Source organism: Chinchilla lanigera, unplaced genomic scaffold (assembly GCF_000276665.1).
Source record: "Chinchilla lanigera isolate Chin_1 unplaced genomic scaffold, ChiLan1.0 scaffold00089, whole genome shotgun sequence".
Taxonomy (NCBI): domain Eukaryota; kingdom Metazoa; phylum Chordata; class Mammalia; order Rodentia; family Chinchillidae; genus Chinchilla; species Chinchilla lanigera.
Window position 1 is genome coordinate 5,119,497 of NW_004955490.1, and position 23,461 is coordinate 5,142,957.

Genomic DNA, 23,461 nt, shown 5'->3' on the forward strand with positions numbered 1-23,461 from the left:
GCCAAAAACTTTTTAAAAGATCAAACTTATAAGCATGAGTTGAAATTTATCATAGATCTGAAAATTGATAACTGTCCAGTTTATTCATCGAGAAATCAGTATAATTGTGCTAACCACTCCATTTTGGACAACCATGCTAAAACATGTCATAAAGATTATGGTGTTTAATTTTCTTAGGTGCTTGTGAAAATGTCAGTGTCAGTAATTGCAGATTATTTAATAGCACCAGTGATGTTACTGCTCAGCTCCTTGTCTGCCTATAGTTTCTGAATTTTTCCCCATCAAGGAGTTGTGGATTTCTGTCTGGAGTATAATTGCTCTAATCCTGGACTACTGAGATAATAAGATGAATGTATTTGATGCAAGACCATTATGCTTGCATTAGGGTCAGGTTTCTATCAACAGTTATTGCTTGAGTAAGATATTTGCATGTTCAATCGGCAGTTTGGAAGACAAGTACAGAGATGTGAAATAAATGTCATGTGAACATCTGCGGAGAGTAGTATTCAGTTTTAAAAGAATGAAAAAGGACTTTTAGCTAGAGTAATTTTGTCTTCCCAATGAGATTTCAAAGTCCTTGAGAACATGAGCTCTGTTTTATACTTTATGCTTAGTCACTGGTTTAGATGCAAAAAGGGCAAAATAAAGTTTCCATCCATACTATTTTATACAGTCTACTTTCATTTTGATTAGACAACTGTAAACAGCACTGGTTCTTGGAAGGTGATCAAAGCTGTGTTTTAAAAGTGGAGGGTAAGGGTAATTTGAGAAAAGATTAGGTTAAGAATGTGTGGATACTCTTTACTTTCAGAGTTCTAAAAGAGGGTGACCTGCACCTTACTAACTACATAGCAGGAGGGAAGAATTATATAATGATTATAGTTCTTGGATCCAAAGGCAGACTACTCAGGTTTAAATCCCAGTTCTATACTTGACTCATCATGTCAACTTGGGCAAGTTGCCAAACCTCTCTGTGCCTCAGATGCCTCATTTGCAAAATGGAGGTAATGGGACCAATTTTGTAACATTTCTATAAAAATTTGGTGAATTCATAAATGTCAAATCCTTATAACAGAGGCTGTACATATTAGTTCTTCTATTTTTATTATTATCACAATTTTCATTTGTCTCCCTATTTCCCAGCGTCTTATTCTCTCACTGCCTTTTACGCGTACCATCGACCTTCTGGCCTTTGAATCAAATTTGGGGCAGAAAAATTCATATCATTCAGTTTTCACTTTGTCTGACAGTATTTTTTAGAAGCTGAATTTGAGGAAATGGAATCTATTGGCTGAAACCAGTTATTTGGGTTAGTTAGCTGTGTTTTTCATGAATACTGCTAAGCTCAGACACATTAAAGTGATTTATGCAATAGCATCAGTAAAATAATCTGCCTTAAAGACATTTCAGAGAAGAGAAAGCAACTTACTTAAAAGTGATAAAGCACACTGTCTTTTCAGAGACAGACTTTCCTGTAAGTTAGAATATTTAACAATTTGAATGAGAATTTTAAGAATGTGTAAATGCACTTAAAAACCACACTTTGATGGTTTATTTTATTTTAGTGATTGCTTAGTCTTTCAGAGATCTTTATCTTGTATGATCCCATTTCTTTTACAACTAGTAAGAAAGGGGTAAGGAGATGACTGTCTCACCATGTAGATCACATAGCTGATTGCAAAATCACATCCAATTTCCTATTTTAAACAGGTAGATCTGGTATCAACCTCCGACTGTACTAATCCAAGCAGTGAAAATAAGCCAGAATCAAATGTATAATGTACATATACTACCTTACTTTGTAATATGAAAATTATTAACTCTACATAACTTCTAGCTTACCTCTATTTAAGTACTAATGGCCCTCCTCCTATATGACTATTTTGCTAGTCTAATAATATCATTTGAAGGATCTACCTTCATGGATTGGCTTCCAAATGTATTAAAATTCTTTGTAAAATGTTGAAATGCTATATATGTGAAATGTACATCACTTAAGTCTTTGTCAATGACAATATTTACTGACAGAAACAGTCACTGTTTTCTCATTGACATGTAGAAGGTAGGGAAAATGTCTCTTGAGACATTAGTCTTGGGAAATTCACGATCATGTCTCATAAATTAAAAATGTTAGGATTGTTAAAGTATTAAAATACTTTTACTCTATCTTTCAATATGATGGAGCAGATGCCTACTTTGTGTCTATGCAAGAAGGATGCATTTCTCTGACTTGGCTGAAGAACGTGCAAGTTCTGCCTTAAAATTTTTTTTTGTTTTTAGTTTTCTATGCTCTTTCCACCAATAAGTGATTTTGATCACCTACTCTTAGCAAATATAGTCTGTTCAACCTTGCTGATAAAAAACAAGAAAAATTGATACTATATTTCCCTATGAAATTGTCAAAGTTTTAAACAAAATATTCATTGTTGGGCATTTTCATCCACACTAATTGGAAAGGAGATTATTGAAGCTTCTCTGGAAGCAGATTGGCAGTGTAGATCACTACTTTGAAAGCACTCAGAATGACCCAAGAAATCTGCTACTCAGAATTTATATTAAAAAAAAGTGTTGCACACAGAGGTTTATATACAAGGATGTTTGTTATGGATTTTTTTAATAGTAAGAAATGGAAAAATATAATACAGTAGCCCAAATAGGAGATTGGTTGATGTTATGTTTTGGTGTGAAAACATTCTAGAAAAGGCACATTTTGGCAACAGTGAAATAATTAGTAGTTGTCATGGATTAGGAGAGGGAAGAGTACACAGGCAACACACAGTGGATTTTTAGGTCATGAAATTATATGATACTGTAATGATGGAAATATATATGAATTCATCAATGAAACAAATGTACCACTCCAATAGAGGATTTTGATAATCCAGGGACATTATGCATGTGTGGTGGCAGAGGGTATATGGGAAAATTCTGTGATATCTCTGTTTTTCTTCAAATTTATAACTGCTCTTAAAAAGTAAAACTTTAGTTTTAAAAGGTGGAGAGATAATTATATAATTATACAACTACCCCCCTACAATTACTGACTGCATCAATAAGATCTCTGTATTATGATAAGCGATTATAAGTGGAAGACTATAGGCTTCAAACAGTTTAAAGGGAACCTCTAAGGCATCCTAAAGACAAAAGAAAGGGAAAACATGAGGACAGCAGAATACATTTTGGCCACTTATGTCATAACTACTCCAACCAGTAAATAGAGCTTTACTTCAAGCTGAACTAATGTAAAGCCTCGTGCTGAAGGTCTATTGCCTCAATTTCTTTCACTCAATACATCATATTTGACTTTCAACCAAAAATTACAACGCACACTAAAAATTAAGTCTGAAGAGACAAATCAAATATCAGTACCAGATTCAGAGATCTGAAATTGGTCAACCAGAAATATAAAATAGCTATGATAAATATAAGGATTCTAGTGGAAGTAATAGACAATATAAAAGATCTGCATAATATGAACAGAGAGATGGAAACTCTAAGGGAGATTTTAACAAGGAACCATGAGAAGTCAAAAACACTCTTAACAAAAGTAAGCAGTGCAATAGATTTGTTACTAGATTGGACATTGGGAATAAAGTATGAGTACATTAAAGATACACATAAAGAAACATCCCAAATTTAAAAAGTGAATAAAAGTAACACAATATCTAACACTTGCAGGAGAATAAGAAAAAGTTTCCATACATGTAACAGGACTATCAATAGGCAAAGGAAGGAAGAAAGAATAATAAAATATTTGAAGTAATAATGGCTGCGTTTTCCAACCTTTGCGATGGACACTAAAGCCCAGATTCAGAAAACTCAAAGAACACCAAGCAGAATACATATGGGAAAAAAACTACACCTAGTCATATAAAATGCAGAAAATAAAAGCAAGGAGATCAGCTGTAAAGAAACCAGAAAAAAATAATATTCCCTATGGAAGAAAAGGATAATAATTATATGAGATTTCTCTTCAGGAACTGTGTGAGAGAGGAGAGGATGGAGTGCAATACTTTTATTTGACTAGAATGTCTTGGGAATTTTTCTTTCAAAAATGAGTGAGGAATAAATTTTTTTAAAAAAACAAAAAGTGAGGAAATATGTCACCAGAAACTACCTTGCAGAAATGTTAATAGACATTATTTAAGAAGAAGAAAATAACATAGGCCAGAAACTTGTATCTATATAAAAAGGTAGAGCATTAGAGAAGTAATAAATGAAGGGAAAATAAAATCTTTTCTGTTTTTAATTTGTACACTAGGGAATGGTTTGTTCAAAATAATAATAACACTTTATTATGTGATTTACAAATAATCTTGCTAATATTTGGAGTTGAATTACATAAAATCTATAATTCTCTTTGGGAAAAGTTAACAATTTAATAATAATGTGTCTTCCAATTGACAAATAAGGTACAATTCTCTACCATTTTAGTCCTTTATTGAATTCTTTTTTCTGGGTTTTACAGTTTTCTAAGTGGAAACCTTGTGTACATTGTGTTAGATTTATACTTCAGGATTTTTGTGTTTTGGGGGACTTGTAAATATTACACTATCAAAATTCAACTTCTAACTGTTAAAGAATTTGTAAATGTGATTAGTTTCTGTATATTGGACTTGCATTCTGCAATCTTGCTAAATTCTCTTACCATACTTAATAACATAACTTTTCAATAAATTCTTTGGAATTGTCTGTGTGTAAATTTGCTATAAAAGGAATATCCGTAAATAGTTTTATTTCACATCTAGTAAGAAGTCTGTCTCTGTCTCTTTGTGTCTCGGTCTCTTTCTCCTGTCATATCTCCCTCCTTCCCTCCCACCTTTCCCTCCTTTTTCAGGAGTGGCAGTGCAGACATTCCAGGGTAATTCCCAGTCTTAGGGAGAAATAATTCTGTCTTTTGCTATTATGCGTCATGTTACCTATATATATTTTGTATATGCAGGAATTTCTCTTCCCAGTTTGTTGAAAGTTTCTGTCAAGAATGGGCATAAGATCTCTCAAGTGCTTTTGCTGCATCTATTGCAAAGACAACATGGTTTTTATTTTTCAGTTTGTTAATATGGTAAATTAGATTGATTCAATTGTGAATGTTGAACTAACCTTGAATTCCCAGGATCAAGCTCTCTTGCTCATAAAGTTTTATGATTTGTATGTCTTATCAGATTTAATTTCCTAAAATTTTGTTGGAAATTTTTGTATCTGTGTTTATAAATAATAATACCTTTATTTAGTTTTGGTATAAGTGTGGTGCTTGTGTCAAAGATTCAGTTGGGAAGTGTTCCCCTTACTTTCACTTTTCTGAAAGTGTTTGAGAGAATGATAGAATTTACCAGTGAAGTCATCTGGCCCTGAAATTTTCTTTGTGAGACAGTTTTCAAAAGCAAATTCAAACTGTTGAGAAGATATGGAAATATTCAGGGTATCTCTTTTTCAGGCACCTTTGGTAATTTATGACTTTTAAAGAATCGCTCCATTTCATCTAGGTTGGCAAACTATTATAAAATTATTCATAATAATGCACTTTTTACACGTGTAAAGTCTACGCATTTTAAGGAAGTCCTCTCTTTCATCCCTAGTGTTAGTAATTTGCATCTTCTCTTTTCAAAACTCCTTGTTAGTCTTGCTAAGGTTTCACTGACCCCACAAAAAAAAATACAGGTTTTGATCTCACTCATTTTATCTATTGATATTTTGATTTCACTGTCATTGATCTCTGTTTTTTACTATTCTTTCTTACTGGTTTGTTTTGTTTTGGGCCCTGCTTTTTCTAGCTCTTGTCTTTTTTTTTTTTTTTAAATAATTTTGCATTGTCTCACTAGTGTGGGAAACTGAGCAAGTAAATAAGATCCAAAATATACAATAGATATTGTAAATTGGGTAGAAAATGTTCAAAAGAATAGACAAACTGTGATGGGAGAATTGGAAAGGAAGAAAAGGAAAATGAAAAAAAAATATGTATACACAAGATAGTTAAGATGGTTATACAGCTAGTTTCTCTTAGTTCATTGAAAAGAAAGTTTTGTGCTAATATTGTCTGGAGAAGATATCACACCTATATGTTGTACTCTGAATAACTACTATGAAGACAACAATACACAGTGTATCAACTGTTGGTACTCACCTGCGAACCTCTTCAGAAACTCAGCTTCATTGTTATCTGTTTTTCTGCTTAAAATTAAAAACTAAGTTAAAAAGAAATGGAAAAAATAAAAAAATTAAAAACAATGGTACAGAATTTCCGGTTTTCTAGTTCTTATAGTTTTAAATGTTTCTTAATTTCTAACACTTGAATACTATGAATTTCAAGTATTTTATTAGCTGAATTCTATTAATTTGTTGTACTGTTTACATTTTCATTGACTACAAAATACTTTTTAAAATTTCCATTTGTTGTTTTTCTTCAATCCATGGACTATTTATGTGTTACCATTATTTTAAAAATGGTTGTATTCTCATACTGTAATTACATATACTGTTTCTTTCTTCCTTGTGCTTATATGATTTTATTATTATTCTTTTTGTATTTGTGTAACTTTCCAGTTGTGTACATTAAGCACACATCACCCTTCTAAGTAGCAGCTCGTACAGACTAACACTTTACATGGTATAGGACATTATAGTTTAAAAAAGGTTCCACTTAGTCCTCAGGCATTTATGAGAAACCTAATCCATATTTCACAAATGCTGCAAACTGAAATTAGTAGTCTAAGTGAGTTGTTCTGTACAACTACAGCTAGGAAGGACTCAAATGCAGATTTTCTGTCTAAAAGTTTATTTTTCCAAACAAGTTAGAAGCAAAGACCTAAAAAGTAAATTTGAATTCATCTTATAGATAATGGGAAAGAGTCATAGAAGGTTTTCAAAGCAGTAAGTTTCATATTTTCCTCAGTGCAGTTTTAATTTGATTACTAGTGAGGCTAAACATCCTTTAACATCTATTTCTTGTTTCTTTTTCTTCTTCTGTGAATTGCCAGTTCATATTCTTTGATAATTTTACTATTGGATGTGTTGGTCTTTTGCTTATTGATTTGAATGATGAAAAACATTTCAATACCAATACCTTGCATATTATTTATTAGTTGAAAATAGATTCTCTCAGTTTCATGCTTATCTTTTCTGTTTTTTTTTCATTTCAATGATCAGATAAATTTACATAAGAATGAGAAAAGTGAATGTATTTGCTATGAGACGAATATGGTTTATTTTGACCTTGTAGGATGGGAAGCAGGAGATAGAAGAGAATAGGGTTAAAAGATAAACCATTTGACTTGGAAATTCAATTTATCAATCAGTTATCATTTGCTTATATTTATTAGATATAGTGTGCTCAGACATATGCTGGATATACAGTAAAGAAAAAAATGCTACCTATTTTTGAGGAACCTGACTATGAAGACATGTAAAATAAGACAAGTAACATGGTATATGCTCAACTGTAACATGGAACAAGATGAGCTGCTGGCTCCCGAAATTTCCATTTTAAGAAAGGGAAATTTGTGGTTTGAATTAATTTGGAGTTGTTCATGGGAGAGAAATTCTGTAAGTTGAATAGGGGCAAGGACTGTGTGTAGAAATTTTTGTTCAGTTTATCTTTAGCAATTAGCATAGTGCTTGACTAACAGGAAGTTCTCAAGTATTTGTTCAGGGATTGAATGATGTTAACATCTGCAGGCAAAGCCATTTATAGAGTTGTAAAACAAATTCTGTAATCCGTTGCTCCTATACCACTGCTAAGCAGCTCTGAGAATGTTGCCATACATCCACATTTTAGGCATTAGTTTGCATTTCCAAAGAAAAGGAACATAATCATTAAAGACAAGATTCATTATATGCTCCCTCATCTTACTACTTAGCAGACTAATAAAGAGTTGCCCTTAACCATCAGATAAGCCTGGATTTCATTCTCTTCTCTGCTAATTGTGGTTATGTGACTTGATTTCCTTCCTCTGTGGGGTAAGTCAATAGTCGTACCTACCTAATGGCTCTTTGTAGGGATTGAGTAAGCAGAACATGCAAAACACCAGGCCAGTAGTAAGGATTCTATAAGCATTCTATATCCCTTTTCTCTTGGTGTACATACACTAAAATGGGTGGAATCTGTGACTGCCTTTGAATTTTTGAGACGTGGTTCATGATTTCTAACAGACATATTCTCCATTTTTCCCCTCACAGATTCAGAGACATACTGTATGTTTCAAGACAAGAAGTACAGAGTGGGTGAGAGATGGCATCCTTACCTGGAACCTTATGGGTTGGTTTACTGTGTGAATTGCATCTGCTCGGAGGTACAGTCCCTCATGGCATGCAATATCCCAGTTTGTTCCTTAGCGTGCCAAGAGACTTTTAATGCCTAGGTACCCAGAGAACATGGATGAAAAAGGCCCAAAAGAAATTAAGAAGCAGGTTGTAAAGAAAAAGAAACATCTCCTCTCTTTTTCCCTCTGCTGCTCTTTGGCTCAATTTTTATGGGATCTCTGAGTATTCGTTATGGACTGATACCTGTGGTGTTTTAGGCTAGTCATATAGGACATGGTGGGAAGGGCAGAAGAGCTCAATATTCTGAAGAAGCTCAATATAATGCTTAGAATATAAGACAAAATAGTTTTTGGAAACCACTTCCAAGCTTGCCCTTTAGAGAGATTAAGTCACATTATAACTGGTTCATTGAGATAGTGTATTTTATGTTGTCTCAGCCAATAACTTTAATTAAGAGTAGAGTTCACAAAACTTGGCCCATATCTTGTAAGGATTAGAGTTCTCTTAGCTTGCCCTTGGCTTTTGTCCAGTAACTCACAAAGTAGCTCAACTGCCATCTTTGCAGTAGACAAAACAGGTAAGTTCCATATTCTTTCCATGGTTTTGACCCAAGATCACAGCTATGGTCTTTCTTTTTGAATAAGCTTCTATTATCATATTAGGCCAGGGTTTCTCAACTTTCACACTATTGACCTTTGGCGATAGATAATATTTTGTGATGGGAGCTGTCCTATACATTGTAGAGTGTTTAGCAGCACCTTTGTCTTCTATCCACAAGGTCATAGTGCCACTAACCATGGTTGAGACAGCCAAAAGTGTTCCCAGATATGGCTAAGTTTCCTCAGGGTCGTAATCACTGCTGCAAAATGCAACACCAAGAACTGCTGCATTAAGCCAATTGGGAAGGGAAGCCTTTTACTAAGCCGTGAGAATTGAGAGTTCTGAACATATAAAAAGAATTTCTTAGACTAACTCTTAACTGTGTCCTTGTGTAAGGATTGCAATGCCTCCTTCATGCCCAGGCAGATCAGGACCAGACACTTACAAGCTTGATCCTTTTGCCATTTGAATAGATTTTTGGGCTTTCAGAATTTTGAGCACGTGAAAATGTAACCTTCAGGTAATATCGAGAGGTATTAAGTGCCTAGAAGGTTCCAAAATGAAGACAGACCAAGCTTCTGAGCTTGGCTCTGTCACCTATGAGCCATGTTTTGTTAAACAGGTTACCTAACTCCTCTTGGATTCCTTCAGCTCCCTTTCTTTAAAATAAGATAATGATATTATCATTTCATAAGGTTGTGGTTAGAATTAAATTCACTAATCCATTTAAATCACTTAAAACACTGTTTGGTCATGGTAAATTTTCAAGATATGTTAGCTACTATTATCATCACTGTCATCGTCATTATCATTGCGATTTTCATGATTATTAGTAGTCTCTTAACTCTAGAACACAATTTAGTATACAGCACTAGGGGTTCCGTTTACAGCTCAGCCTGGAGATGTGTTTTCTGATGTGCTTCGGTGATCTCTCCTCTAAATGCTACTACTTGGTTCATAGGAGGGTGATACATAAGGATCCTCTGTGCAGTATTCCAAGAATTTATTGTAGAAAACGTACAAGAAAAGAGAAAAGGGCCCTGGAAAGGTGACTCTGATTGGGATAAAAGAGGACTGTCCCTTTAAGTGGTGAGGGCATGTATTCAATAGAGCATCTAGGGACTGATTAACTTCCTGGTATGGCATGATTTTGTCAGATTCTTGACCCAACACATTGGAGATGGATAGCTCACCCTTGGGGCTGAGGCTTTGATGTGCGCAGGGCAGTGAAAATGTTAATATGATCCTAATGAGAACAGCTCACACACTAGGCATCTTTCCTGTCTCCATCCTCTTCACCACCCTGTCCCCTGACAATGGCCTGACAAGTGTAAGTAGCCCTCGCCTCAAATGAATTATGAATGGGAAAATGCAAATATAAAATGTATTTTAAAAGTCTTCCATTGTTCGAACAATGGCCAAGAGCTGTCAGAGCTAGGAATCATGTAATTTTAAATCAGGCAGAGACTCAATTGCCCCACCCAAGCATACTACCTAATGAGCTCAATTCCTAACTCTAGCATTTTTTAGAAAAATTTTGGCTGAAAAGAGACATGAGGAGAGGAGCTAGTCTACTGGGCTATGGTAGTTATATAGACTGTTAGGGAGATACCTTTACCCAGTTTTGGGTAGTAGTTCAAGGGACCCATTATCCTTTCCCTTCCATGGCACTGGGCAGGTGATTATGAAATCAGACTAGGCTCATGGAAATGACATGCTGCTGGAACTAGGGAAGGGAAGAAATGTCACAGAGCCAGGCCAGAAGAAGCCTCCCACAGTTAAATGGGAGCATTTAAAACTGGAGAAACAGTGATCCCAGCCTTAGAAAAATATGCTAGTGAGCCATCAAGGAATTGAGCAGAGGTGCTAATGATGAGAAAAGGAAAGAAAATGCTGATTGCATTCAACTTCTTGGGAATGCGTTATTCACTGTCTGGGTGAGTCCCTGCAAGTCTCTTTTCCAAAATGGCATGATCCCAGTGACCTTTGAAAGACATTTATTTTTTTTTTCTTGGTGCTTTCTCTCTTTTAGAATGGGAATGTGCTTTGCAGCAGAGTCAGATGTCCAAATCTTCATTGCCTCTCTCCCGTACATGTTCCTCATCTGTGCTGCCCTCGCTGCCCAGGTAAACCAGTTTGTGTCTTTCTTTCCTGGCTCTGTTTCTTCTGTCTCCCCTTTCTGTTCACCCAGTCCATTTCTCTCAATTCCCCGGAGTGGAACCTTCCAGACAGAAGTAACAATAGGACACTTTTAGGCAACTCAAACTGGGCCCTAGCTACTAGGCTCTAATAACTTACTGGGTACCCGCTAACAAATTTTCATTGGACTTCTAATCAATTGAAGGGGCGTATTAATTGCGGCAAGGGAATCATACAGATATTTTCTGCTATAAACAGTCTCTTCCTACCGTAGGCAGTGAGCGCCAGGGGAATTGTAGCATTGTGGCACGTGTCCTATGCAATTAGTGCTAGAATTGCATCCAAGCATAGCTTCAGAATGATGAGGGGTTGTTCCTAAATCAAAGGAGCTGAGAAAGTGAGGTTTATGACAGTATAAAGGTGCATGCCTGCTGAACAGTCCTCTCCTCCAGACTGCACAGTTACTGTGTGCACATTGTTAAAGAGCACCTCTGGGGGGAGGCAGGCAGAGACTTTTTCACAGGGCTGTTAGATCTACTTTCACAATTTGTGGTTAGGCTATTTTTCTGAAGCAGAGACTCACTCAGTGACACTTTGTTCGAATCTGAGTGCAGTCTAGTTCCCACAGCAAAGGCACAGAATGTGGAATGATTCAGAAAATACCTGTGGGCTCAAAGGCGGACCTAGGAAAGCTATGGGGGCAGTCTTCGGATCTGCCAAGTAGAAGGCTTGTCATCTTGGAAGTCAATTCTATTTCCCTCTGCGACAGAAATTCTTAAGTTATGGTGCCTAAGTGAACTTTAGGACATCAAAGAACCCTTTAAAATTGATTTCACTTTTTGGTGTAACTATATATAGATACAAATTCTTTCAGTGGGTCCATAGGTTTATTGCTATTCCTTATTTGACATTTCTGTTGACTTTCCCTCAAAAAGTATACTTTACTACATCAGTATATACATACTACTGAACAGAGGCTATTCTTTCTTAGGTAGCAAAAGATGATACCATATCATGGGTTTATCATTCTCAGTACTGATGATGATACAGTGTATGTCTTAAGATGTGAAAAATTGCCTTGATATATGACCAATCGAAAATTGTTGTATGGAGTAAAATCCTGAATGAGGTTTATCATTTTTGTATGTGTTTACTTGTTTCTACTTAAATGGAATTCCAAGGACTTGGTGTAAGGAGAGCCTCTGGTAAACAGGAGAAATATTTCTGAAAAATTGCTACTCTACAGAGCTTTCCTTTTTAACTTGCCAGATAGCCTCTCAAATAGATTTATAAAAGCATTCTTTAAAAGATATCTTCAAAAGTGGTCTGATTTTGTAAGAATGTATCGAAAGCACTATGTAGATATTGTTCTTCCCTAGGAAGAAGATTGAGGCATGACCCTGACATACAGCATAGGGCAAGAGAGCAAAGAATGAAATATGGCTGTCACCTACGGCAGCTGCCTAGAAAGCAACTGGTATGAAGCAGGTTTTGAGGAAAGGAGAAATTATATGTTACTAATTCTTTTAAGAGAAAAAGAAACTGTTAAAATACTTGAGATCATAAGACCTAGAGGAGAGAAAATGGAAAGAAATAAGATAATTTTTAATGGAGTATAGGAATAAGGTTTCCCTTTTTTTCTTTGTTCTCTTGCAGTTCTCTTTGTGAGTTCAGTTTTCTTCTGGTTAATTATACAAGCTCTTTTTGTGGATAATGATACTAAAATTCTCATCCTGATATGCAAAACTGTCTTATTTTGCTTTTATTTCTGAATGATAATATAGCTGGGCATAAAATTGTAAGTGCAAGTTCATTTTTCTTTTTTCTAATTTTAAAGTGAAAAAAATAAAAACAGTGATACAGAATTTCAAAACAAGAGGGGCTGGGGATTTAGCTCAGGGGCAAAAGCGCCTGCCTGGCAAGCGCAAGGTCGTGAGTTCGGTTCCCGGTACCAGAGAAAAACAAAAAAAAACAAAAACAAAAACAAAAACAAATAAAACAAGAATTTCAAAACAAGATACTAAATAGGAAATTAACAATGGTCATTATATTGCATATTGTTATCTTTAAACTAGTTACTCAGATTACCAGATACAGGCATGCAAAATTGATCAGGCAATATGAGCACAAACCATTCCTTTCAATGAACTAATAGAAATTAGTAGTAGTATTATCTTATTAGTAGTGTAATTATCTTCATTTTTCAGAACACTTTGAAAATATTACTAAATGGTTTGTTGACTTTTCTTTGTGGATAAATGTCAACTCTTCAATTATTCTTTTCTTGTAGGTCCTTTTGTTTTCCCTCCTAGCTTTTAAGGTTTTCTATTTGTCTTTGACACATACGAAGACATGTATAAATATGTGGTTTGTGCCTTTAGCTTTCTAGCATATTTTTTTTTTTCAGCCAAAGCACTTCAATTTCTCTTCAATTTTAGGCATTATTTTTCTTCTCATTTTCAAAGTTGTCTTTCATATAGGTTTCACTTCAGGTATCTTCTATGTCCCTTTTATTTTTTCACATCTTGACATGATCTATATCATACAATTTGCAGATTATTTTCATGCACACTAATTAGGCCATCTGTTGGATTGTTTGTTTCTCTTATCTTACTTAACTATATGTTCCTCCACATTCTGAAATCATTTTAAAAAATATCTACACGTTGCTGTTTTGTAATCCCTTTTTATTATTTCTTGGGATCTTAATCTCTTTGTATTTCTTTAAAGAACAACATTTGAAATTTATTTAATGTGCACTTCAGATTTCTAAATTATTATATTTTTAGAGATAAATATTGACCCTTTGGGAGCTGCCTGACAGATTTTCTTAGTACTGTTAGTTTCTTTGATTTCTAGTTTTTGCTTTAGAATTTCATTATCCATAGAGATTTTTATCTTTCATGAGCTCTTCCTTCTTTATATAATGGTTGCTTCAGCCTTTGTGGCTTACTTAGCTGAAAAGCGGATCATGTATTTGCATCTCAGCTTGAATGCCTCATGCCTGGATGGTCTGTCTCTACCTCTCTGTTTCTTTGTGCAGTGTTAAGTCCCTGACTGGGACCTCAACTACAATCATGTACCTTGGACATTTTAGGGGACAATTTTGGGTAAGCAGAACTATGTCAGCTCCTTTTCATATCTGATCCTATTAACCAGATGTGTTAGTCAGCTTTCTCTTGCTGTGACAAAATGCCTGAGAAAATAAAAGTAAAGAAGGAGAAGTTTACTTTGGCTCAGTGGTTCAGAAGTTTCTTTTAGGGCATCCCCCCAATGACTTAACTTCCTTCCACTAGGCTTCACCTCCTAAAGTTTTCTACCACCTCTCAATAGAATCACAGGCTGGCAGCCAAATCCTCAATACATGATACATTTGGGGGACACTCTAGATCCAAGCTATCGCAACAGCAGCTTCACACAGGAAACACCTTACAGTCTGTAGTCCCTCCTTAGCTGTCTAGCACCAAATATCTGAATCAAGTTATAGCTACCAATGTAGCATACAGCTTCAACGCATATGTTCCCATACTTTTCTCCTGTGTTTTATTCCACAAAGAATTTCATCTTGTTTTTATGATCTTTTTTCCAGTTTTACATGTTAGTTTCTCTTTTTTGTTTGGAAAAGAACAGGTAGACTTTTTATGTCCACTCTTTACGATACTGAACCAGAAGGTGACCATCTATGCTTTCTTTCTACTGAAGATAAAACAAAAGCAAATAGGTTTAAACCATAGCAGAGAAGAATAAAGTTTTATGAAAGGAAGAACCTTGTGAAACATTTTTTGTTAAATCCTACAATAAATAAGTAGTATTTCATTTTGTTTACTGAATATTTCTAGAAATGAAATTTACCTACTCATCCAACATAGAATTGGCACAGTCTCACTTTGAGACAGGGCAATGCTTGTGATGACTCCTCTGTATTCCTTCCACCCCAGTAATTAAGCATGAAGAACCTCATGCCTTTAGGGCCACAGGAATGCTTGGTCAAAGGAAGGGGCTTTGGTTTTGTGTCCTAATCCAATAGAATGCACTGTGATGAGAATGTCCTCTTTTAAAAATAGAATATTCAATGCCAACATGATAAACAAACTCTACATCAAGAAGCGAAAACAAGTAAGGGGTAGATTTCAAGTAATAGTTTTATATACTCTTTTATAGCAGTATGATATAGGGGAACAATCACCTAAGTAGTGACAAACTTGCTGAGAGGGTCCTAGCTGATATATGTAGAGGTCTTCTCCCACTGGAAAACACAGAGGAGCCATCTCTTCCCATGTGTTTCTGTGTTTCCCATGGATCTTACTTCCTAAACTGCTTGTCCTTGAAGTTTTCAGTGATCTCACATGCATTTGGTGTTGTCTCCTGCTCAACCGTGGAAATCAGAGTATGCCAATTACTTTTCTAGAATTACCAGAGAGAAATGTATACTGATTCCCATGAACAGCAAGTGACTTTTTTCGTAAGCAGCATTGTTCAAGTTTTCATGGCAAAGGCCAAGACTTGGTCACAGATCACAAGGCTCTACTGGGCCCAAAGAAGCTGGTGCTCCATGGAATCTTGAATGCTACTAGTAGAAGTGAAAACTGGACAGTAGTTGTGACCGTCACTAAATCCCCTAGTCACTAAGTAGAACTTCATGTTGTCCCTGTAATTGGAAATTTGTAAGAATGAATGAAATTTTCTATCTTCCCTTTTAGGGGAATGAAATGGTAAAGAGAGGGAAAAAAGGTAATAAATAAATAAATAAATAAATAAATAAATAAAACACTTTTATACTGACCAGGAACCTAAAAATGTAAATCATGATATTATCTATGAGGTTGTTTTTATTGTCATTCCACTGAGAATTTGCTTTTCAGAATTAATAAATTTGGGTTCCCTTGGAGGCGTTCCAGCATTCCTGGGTTATTAAAGAGCTCTTATAAAATTGCCAAAATAACTGATTTGATTTGGTTACCAAAGACCTAATCCACAGTGTTTCCTTTCACTTAGGTGTGAAACAGTTTGGCTCTATGTGTTTTTAGGAGGGAGAGTAACATTGTGGTTTGCCAAGAGAGGAACGCTGACACCAGTGTTTTAAACTCCAGACAGTTTAAGGAAATGGCCTTTCTAGTGATGTAGTGAGCAGTGTATTAAAAGGAGAAGGCAAGAAGCCCCATGTCATTTCTTCATTTGCAGTAGTTGGTTTGTGAGTGAACTAGCAAATGCAAGCATTTTTGCCATAATGTAATATGTACTTTTTTTAAACCATGAAGTTTATGTATAAAATATGCTAATTTTTTCAAACATTTGTTAATATAACATCAGTGTGGGAAGAAAAATTACAGAAGTTATAGCATAAGCAAAATATATAAATTGTGATTTTGATATTTTTAATATTTATGCATCATTAAAGTACAAAATTCTGAAAACCCTCGCATTCTGCAAAATTGTACACTCAGGGTGTACAATTAACAAGGGTTAAGGAAAAAGACAGGGTTGGGGAAGACCATTCAAAAATGGTGAGAATTTACAGCCAGAATGCTACCAGAACAACTCTACTAATAAAATACCAGCACCGCTGAAAAAATATCATACATTTGAAATAAATAAAAAAAGTTACAGGCAATATAGACTTCACTTTTTAAAATCATTAGCTTGAAGGAAGAAGGTGTAAGAAAGGATTGATGTTTCTGTGCTTTAGAGAAGAGAGAAAAATGCACAAATATAAGGAATAATGGTGTAATAAGTACTTAAAAGCCAAACCATGTGGCCAGATTGAGCCAGAAGGAAGAATGAAGGGTGCTTGGGGATAGGATAGAGTACTATACCGCTTCATGCCTTGCAAATTTTAGTAATGTTAGTGTACTTGCCAAATTAGCTACTGTCATTTGGTAATGTAGAATATTAATTGGCTTGGAAAAATCACGTATGAACAAAGGTGATTTCTCTTTTATACTAAATCATTCTCTTGTTTAACACAGATATGAATAGCATTTTATTGTATAAATCTATATTGTCAAAAAGCAGACTGCATATGATCTGTTAAGTATATGCTGTTTGGTCTTGGATGGTTTAGAGAGGGAATTAAAAGTTACTTGGTTATTCTGAATGCTTCCCTCTTTTGTCATTCAGCACTGATTTATTCATTTTGTTCCATTTTCTTCCCATCCTATACATTTATATAAACTTGGGTCTAGGTCTAGTCATACACTAATCAAAAAGGGAAATTTTTTTGTTCCCTGTATTGATTTTAAGGGCAGAAGTTCAAGAGTCAATTTATTTATTTTATTGTGGTAAAAAACACACCTCACTTAAAATTATCATTTAAAAATAAATAATTCAGGGGCATTAAGAACATTTATGGCAACATACAGTAGATGATAGGAAAGGAAAATAAATTGCTCAAAGGAAGGAATGACTGGGACGAGGGAAAGAAAAAAAGAAAGGAACACAAAGTATAAATATATATATGAATAGCTGTGATAACTGTAATGCTGATGTCTGATGGTGTACTGAAATGAACAGTTAATGATTACAAGTTTTTATGTTCTGATCGATTGTACATGCTTGTGTCTGGTGGTCTGAGCAACTGTTCTGAAGGTAACAATATGCAATGGAATTACAATGGTGAACTCTGACCATCTTGTCTAGTGAAACTGTATTATCTCCACTGTTTTATCGAAGAATTTTTTTCTTATTCCCTATAAAGGTTTGAGCAATCTTTCATTCTTACATCTGGTAATCTGAGCAATGTAGTTGAGGATAGCAATATGTAATACAACAATTGATGCATATTATTTTGTCTTGAGACCCTGTATCACTTTGAATGTTCTTGCTTTGATTTGTTTATGTTTGTGATACTTTTATGCTGCTACTGTTCTATTTCTTTGTTTTTTTGTTTCTCTTTTTTAAAAAACAAGAACATTTATGGCATTGTGCAATCACCACTAATTTAGTTCCTCAAATTTTTCACAGCCCCAAAAGTAAACTGTGAACATTATATAATCACTTCTTATTCCCCTGTCTCCCTAGCTCCTTGTGGCCAGGAATCTACTTTATGTCTCTGTAGATTTTCCTATTCTTGACATCACATATGGAATCTTATAGTGGATGATCTCCTGCTTCTGGATTCTTTAACTTAGCATAATATTCTCAAGGCTCTAATTCATTTTGTAACGTGCAAATATGCCACTGTTTTTATGGCTGAATAATAATCCATTATATGTTTATATTACTTCATTTATTCATTCACCAGTTGATGACATTTGGGTTGTTTCTAAGTTTTGATACTGCTAAGAAAATGTGGGTACAAGTTCCTATGTGGCATTGTTCAACTGTGGATCTATAACCAGGAGTGGAATTTCTCGATCATGTGGTAATTCTATGTTGAATTTATTGAAGAGTTTCTCCCAAATTTTAAGGTTGCCCCATCTTTTGGCTCATCTTTTTCAATATTTGCTGCCTGCCATCATTATGACTGCTGCTGGTTTGCTGCTGTTGCCATTATCCAGGTCTAATTTCTCCTCTCTTCTTTTGTTCCCTTCTAAATTCTGTATTCACTTGTTTCTTGGAGTTTATGGAAAAGGTCAATTACTTTTTAAAAACCAATATCTAATTAGCATTTCTAATAATAGCTGATTATTATTCCTTTTTCTATATTGAGGAGACTATTGGAGCTATAATATACAAAATGATCAGTTAGGGCCCATGTCTTAACCTGCAAAAGACTGGTGTGTTTAAAAACTCAATCAGTCAATCAATCAGTCAGTCAGTCATTCTCCTCAGCCAGGCACATACTTGTAATCTCAGCTACTCAGTAGGCTGAACCAGGAGAACTGAAATTTCTAAGGCAGTCTGGGCTATTTAGTGGGACCCTGTCTCAAAATAAAATGAAAAGGACTGGGATATAGTTCAGTGGTACAATACGTGCCTAGTTGTGCAGGGCCATGGGTTCAATCCCCAGCACCAAAAAAAAAAAAAAAAAAAGACATTCTTCTGGGTCCAAAGCTATGCAAAGGCCTAAGGATTCTGGAGCATTTGTCTTTAGATAGCAGAGGTGTTACTTAACTATCATTACTATATTGTTGTTTCTGTTGTTGTTCTTACACTGTTACTAAGGATTGTCTTGAGATGTTCACTGTTGATCATGAGACCCTGTATATCTATACTGACTGCTCTCTTAAACCCCTTCATCTGTCTTCTGTGTTTTGTTTCCATTGTTTTTGCTCAAGTTCTTTGTCCTTGAACATGTTCCGGAATATTAAGGGTTAAACCCTTTTCCAGTAAAGTGATGTGCAGCTTCGACAGGCCAAGTGACATGATTGTTGTCTCTGGTAAATCCTGCAGGTTCCTTTTTTGTTTTTTTTTAAAGAATGTGATTTCTGAACGTATGCCAGAAGACTCAAGTTATGTAAGAACAAAGCTTGTAGGGAAAAATGTAGCCTTCTGTCATGGTAAAGCAGAACTTCTAACTGCTCTATTTGTTCAGTGGACGTAAATAGAAGCTGTCCCTTCCCAAAGAAAATGTCATTTCATTGAGGTCCTCATATGTTGTGAATAAATCTTCCATTTGTGTTCTGTACTCAACAGCCTCCATCATTATAATCACTTTTCTGAGTTTAGATAGAGTTTCTCAAGGTTTACTCTAAGGAGTAAAATTTTATGGGGTGGTAGTAGAGTTTACTATGGAAAACATTTATATGGCCAAATAATTTGAGTTTCTGAATTAGAGAAACTTAAACAGTATACTTGCAATACAGGACTTCTCAGAGCCTTTCCTATATTAATGTATATTACGAAGCTATGAATCTACAAAACAAGTATATAGGATGCAGTATTTTCCCAACTTCTTATAGAACACTTTGCAGGATTAGAGTTCATTAGTGTATGTTTCAGGAATTGTTAAATTATACCATTCAATTCTGAGAAGTTATTTTTGCTATATCAGTAACCTCTTGGAACATATATCTTTGTTTGGAGAAGTTCATCAAGGTAGCAGGTCATTTTTGCATGAGATCCTAAACTAATGCTATTCAAACTTTAATGTACTTAAGGGTAACCTTGGCGGATTTGAAAAAATGCTGACTCCTAGGCTTTACCCTCAAAATTCTGATTCATCTGGACTCCAGTGAGTGCTCTACATTTAAAACAAGCACCGCATTAATTGTAATCACTTAGCCTGGAGAATGCACTACTGAATAAGGCCCAAGGGAAACAGAAAGGAGGTCAGGAGAACCCATAGAGCACTCCTGGGGATGATCTTGTAATAAAAGGCCCTGTGAATGTGCAAAGGACTGTGGGAAGCATGGCGATACTGTTTCTCTGATTATGGGGAGCATAGGCATCCTGTGAACATTGTGCCTGTGTGGCATTTTCAGGGACCAACCTTACAGTAATGTGTGTAGTGTGCATCTGGCCTATCCGCCCCCCCTCCTCCCCACTTTCCTAGAGCTCCCACCAAAAGCCTTTGCCTTCTGCTGTCTTGTACATTCAGAGGCCCTGGCAGTTAGGTCTAGAAAGCAGGACCCTCCATGGGGAGCTTCCCTTTCTACCCCGCCCATTGTTCATGACTTGTTGGCGAGAAATGAATGGCATTTCTCGGAATTAGCCCAGGAATTTCTGCTGATAAACAAATGAAACTCTCACAGGGGAAAGCAATCAACATAGTTTGAAATAAAATCAGTTTTTTCAGCTTAGTCTGTTTTCAACTTAGTTTGAAATAAGAGTCACATCTAGGGTATTTTAAGGGAAGGATTAGGACAATGTCATTTAGTAGGCTTTCAACCTAGGGACAGGGCTAACCCTTGGACCAGGGCTGCATTTCTACTTGAGTAAGCAGACAAGGTGATTATTTCCTTGATTTCCTGTGACTTTTGGTTCCAAAACTTTTGAGACACCAGGTCAGTCCTGCGTACCTACACTTCCACTCCCCTGCCAAGTTGCAGCCACCTGAAATTGTTGTCATTATTACAAGTTCATCTTTTTCTTGTAGGCTTTGATTCCTGATGCATTCAGTCGTCTGTCTTTGAAAGTGGTAACTCAACTCTTAGTAATCATTTCTAAAGTAATTTGCAAGGTACAGAAAGGTGTATAGGAAGTTTGGTTGTAAAGGAAGGCGCATATGTTTATGAGAAAGATACTAAAGCTACTAGTTGGTCTGGGTACCTAAAAGTGTTATGTGGGGCAGAGAGCTGAAAGAGAACCCCAAAGAGTCAGGCTGTCTCTTTTCCACTGGTACAGAGCAGAAACCCTCTCCCTAATATTAAGGATAAGTTATTTTTTCATGGTAGAGAACATAGTGGTTTCTAGGATGAATTGCCAGCTCTCAAGTTTTTTATTTATGGATTATTAATTTAAAACCAGTATGTCCTTGAAGTAACCAAATATCTATGCTATCTGTTGCCTAGAGCCAAAGGGTTTCACTTCAGGGTTTTGAATGCAAAATAACTATAACTCAAAAAGTATGCCAGATTGTTTGCAGCCACTAGGGCAAATAATAGTCTTTATTAGATTGATTTTTGTGTTTAGATTTTTACACTATCAGCTATTTGCTAAAAGTGGTTTTAGAAACTGGCAGACGTAGAGTGGCAGTTATTCAAATCTGCTCCAAAATCTGGCTCCTCACAGGACTTCACTTTTGGCTGTCCAAGTAGTCTATCTTGTAAATGTCTTATTCTGTTTTCTGTCTCTTGCCTTTGCCATAGACGTGCTAAGACCCAGAGAATGGGAAGCGGTTCAGCAATGTATGTGTGGCTACTTAAGAAGTGTTTCCTAGATTTGTCCTCCTGGAACTGGAGAGAAGCTATGAAATCTATGTACTGCATCTTTTCAGAAAATACTCCAAATCAGAGTGGCTTAAGGGTGAAAAGGAAGGGTGGTTGTATTTTATTTTAATTGAAGAAAAGAGGAGGTTGATCCTTCCACACGTATAGATAAGTGTCCTTGAAAGCTCTATTTTCTTTCCTTTAGCAATTCATGCAGCTTTGATTGATCCACATACATAAGATCATGCCCTCAAGAGCTAAGGCCAAATTGGAGTCATAATATCGCTATGTAATTATTTATTATTTTATTTTATTTTATTTTTTAATTTTATTTTAAAAATAAAAGGAGGAAAACATTAACAGACAGACAACCTTTTACAAAATAGCAGCAGAACAGTACAGACAATACAGAGTTACAAACAAAGTGGTAGGAAATTAACAATGCTTGTTGTATTACATATTGATATCTTCAAAGTTGTTTCTCATGAAAACAGGTAGAGACATGCAATATTGATCAATCAAGGACTCTTTCACAGTTTCTTTCAGCAAAGAAATAGAAGACAGTAGAACAGCCATGTTAACTATCCTGCATATATATACATACAAAATTTCTCCTTCTTTCCCTTCTCTTTTCCTCCAATCCCAGTTGCCCTTTACCCTTGAGTGTTTTCCTATCATTTCACAATGTCTATCATACCTCCTAGTTTAAATTAACTCTTTCAGATTTTACACTAGTGAAACAATGCGGTGCTTGCACATGCAGGTCTGATTTGTTTCACTTCTGAGTATGGTCTCTAGTTGTGACCATTTACCTATAAAAGCCTCGAGTTGATCTTTCTTTATAGTTGAGTAATATTCCATTATATAAAAGTAGCACAATTTTCTTATCCAATCCTCGGTGGATGGACATTCGGGTTGCTTCCACAATTTAGCAATTACAAATTGTGCTGCTATGAACATAGGTGCACAAATATCACGGTGATATGATGTTTTTAGATCTTCTGGGAAAATACCCAGCAGGGGGATAGCTGGGTTAAATGGGACCTCTAGGCCTAGTTTTCTGAGGAATCTCCAAACTGATTTCCACAGTGGTTTCACCAGTCTGCATTCCCACCAGCAGTGGAGAAGGGTTCCTATTTCTCCACAGCCTCACCAGCATTTGTTATTGATTGATTTCTTAATGCTAGTCATTCTTACTGGGGTAAGGTGGAATCTCAGTGTTGTTTTAATTTGCATTTCTTGAATGACTAATGATGTTGGACATTTTCTCATATATTTATTTGCCATTTGTATCTCCTTGTCTGAGAAGTGTGTATTCATCTCAGCTGCCCATTTTTGGATTGGGTCTTTGAATTTGGAGGGGCTGATATTTTTTAATTCTTTATATGTTCTACATAGAAGCCCTCTGTCTGAGGGACAATCAGCTAAAATTTTTTCCAAGTTTGTGGGTTTTCTTTTTACTTTGCTGGTGATTTCTTTAGATGTGCAGAAACTTTTCAGTAGGATGAGATCCCAGTTGTTGATTCTTTCAAGTGTTTCACGTGCAATTTGGTTTTTGTTCATGAACTGTCTGCCTACCCTATGTCTTCAAGGTTTTTACCTACCTTCTCTTCCAATAGCTTTAGTGTTTCTGTTTTAATATTGAAATCTGTGAACAGTTTTGACCTGAGTTTGGTGCATGGTGATAGGCTTGGGTCTATTTTGAGTCTTTGGCAGGT

The 23,461-nt window shown here is 35.6% G+C and overlaps 1 protein-coding gene across 6 annotated transcripts in view; it reads left to right on the forward strand.

Moving 5' to 3' along the window:
- Positions 1-23,461, forward strand: part of Chrdl1 (chordin-like 1) — a 110,372-nt gene that overhangs the window by 11,189 nt on the left and 75,722 nt on the right. For all 6 annotated transcript variants that reach the window (XM_005404653.2, XM_005404652.2, XM_005404654.2 and 3 more), the window contains 2 exons: positions 8,173-8,285; positions 10,889-10,982. In XM_005404653.2, the coding sequence (XP_005404710.1) occupies positions 8,173-8,285; positions 10,889-10,982 (207 nt within the window). The remainder of the gene's footprint in view (positions 1-8,172; positions 8,286-10,888; positions 10,983-23,461) is intronic.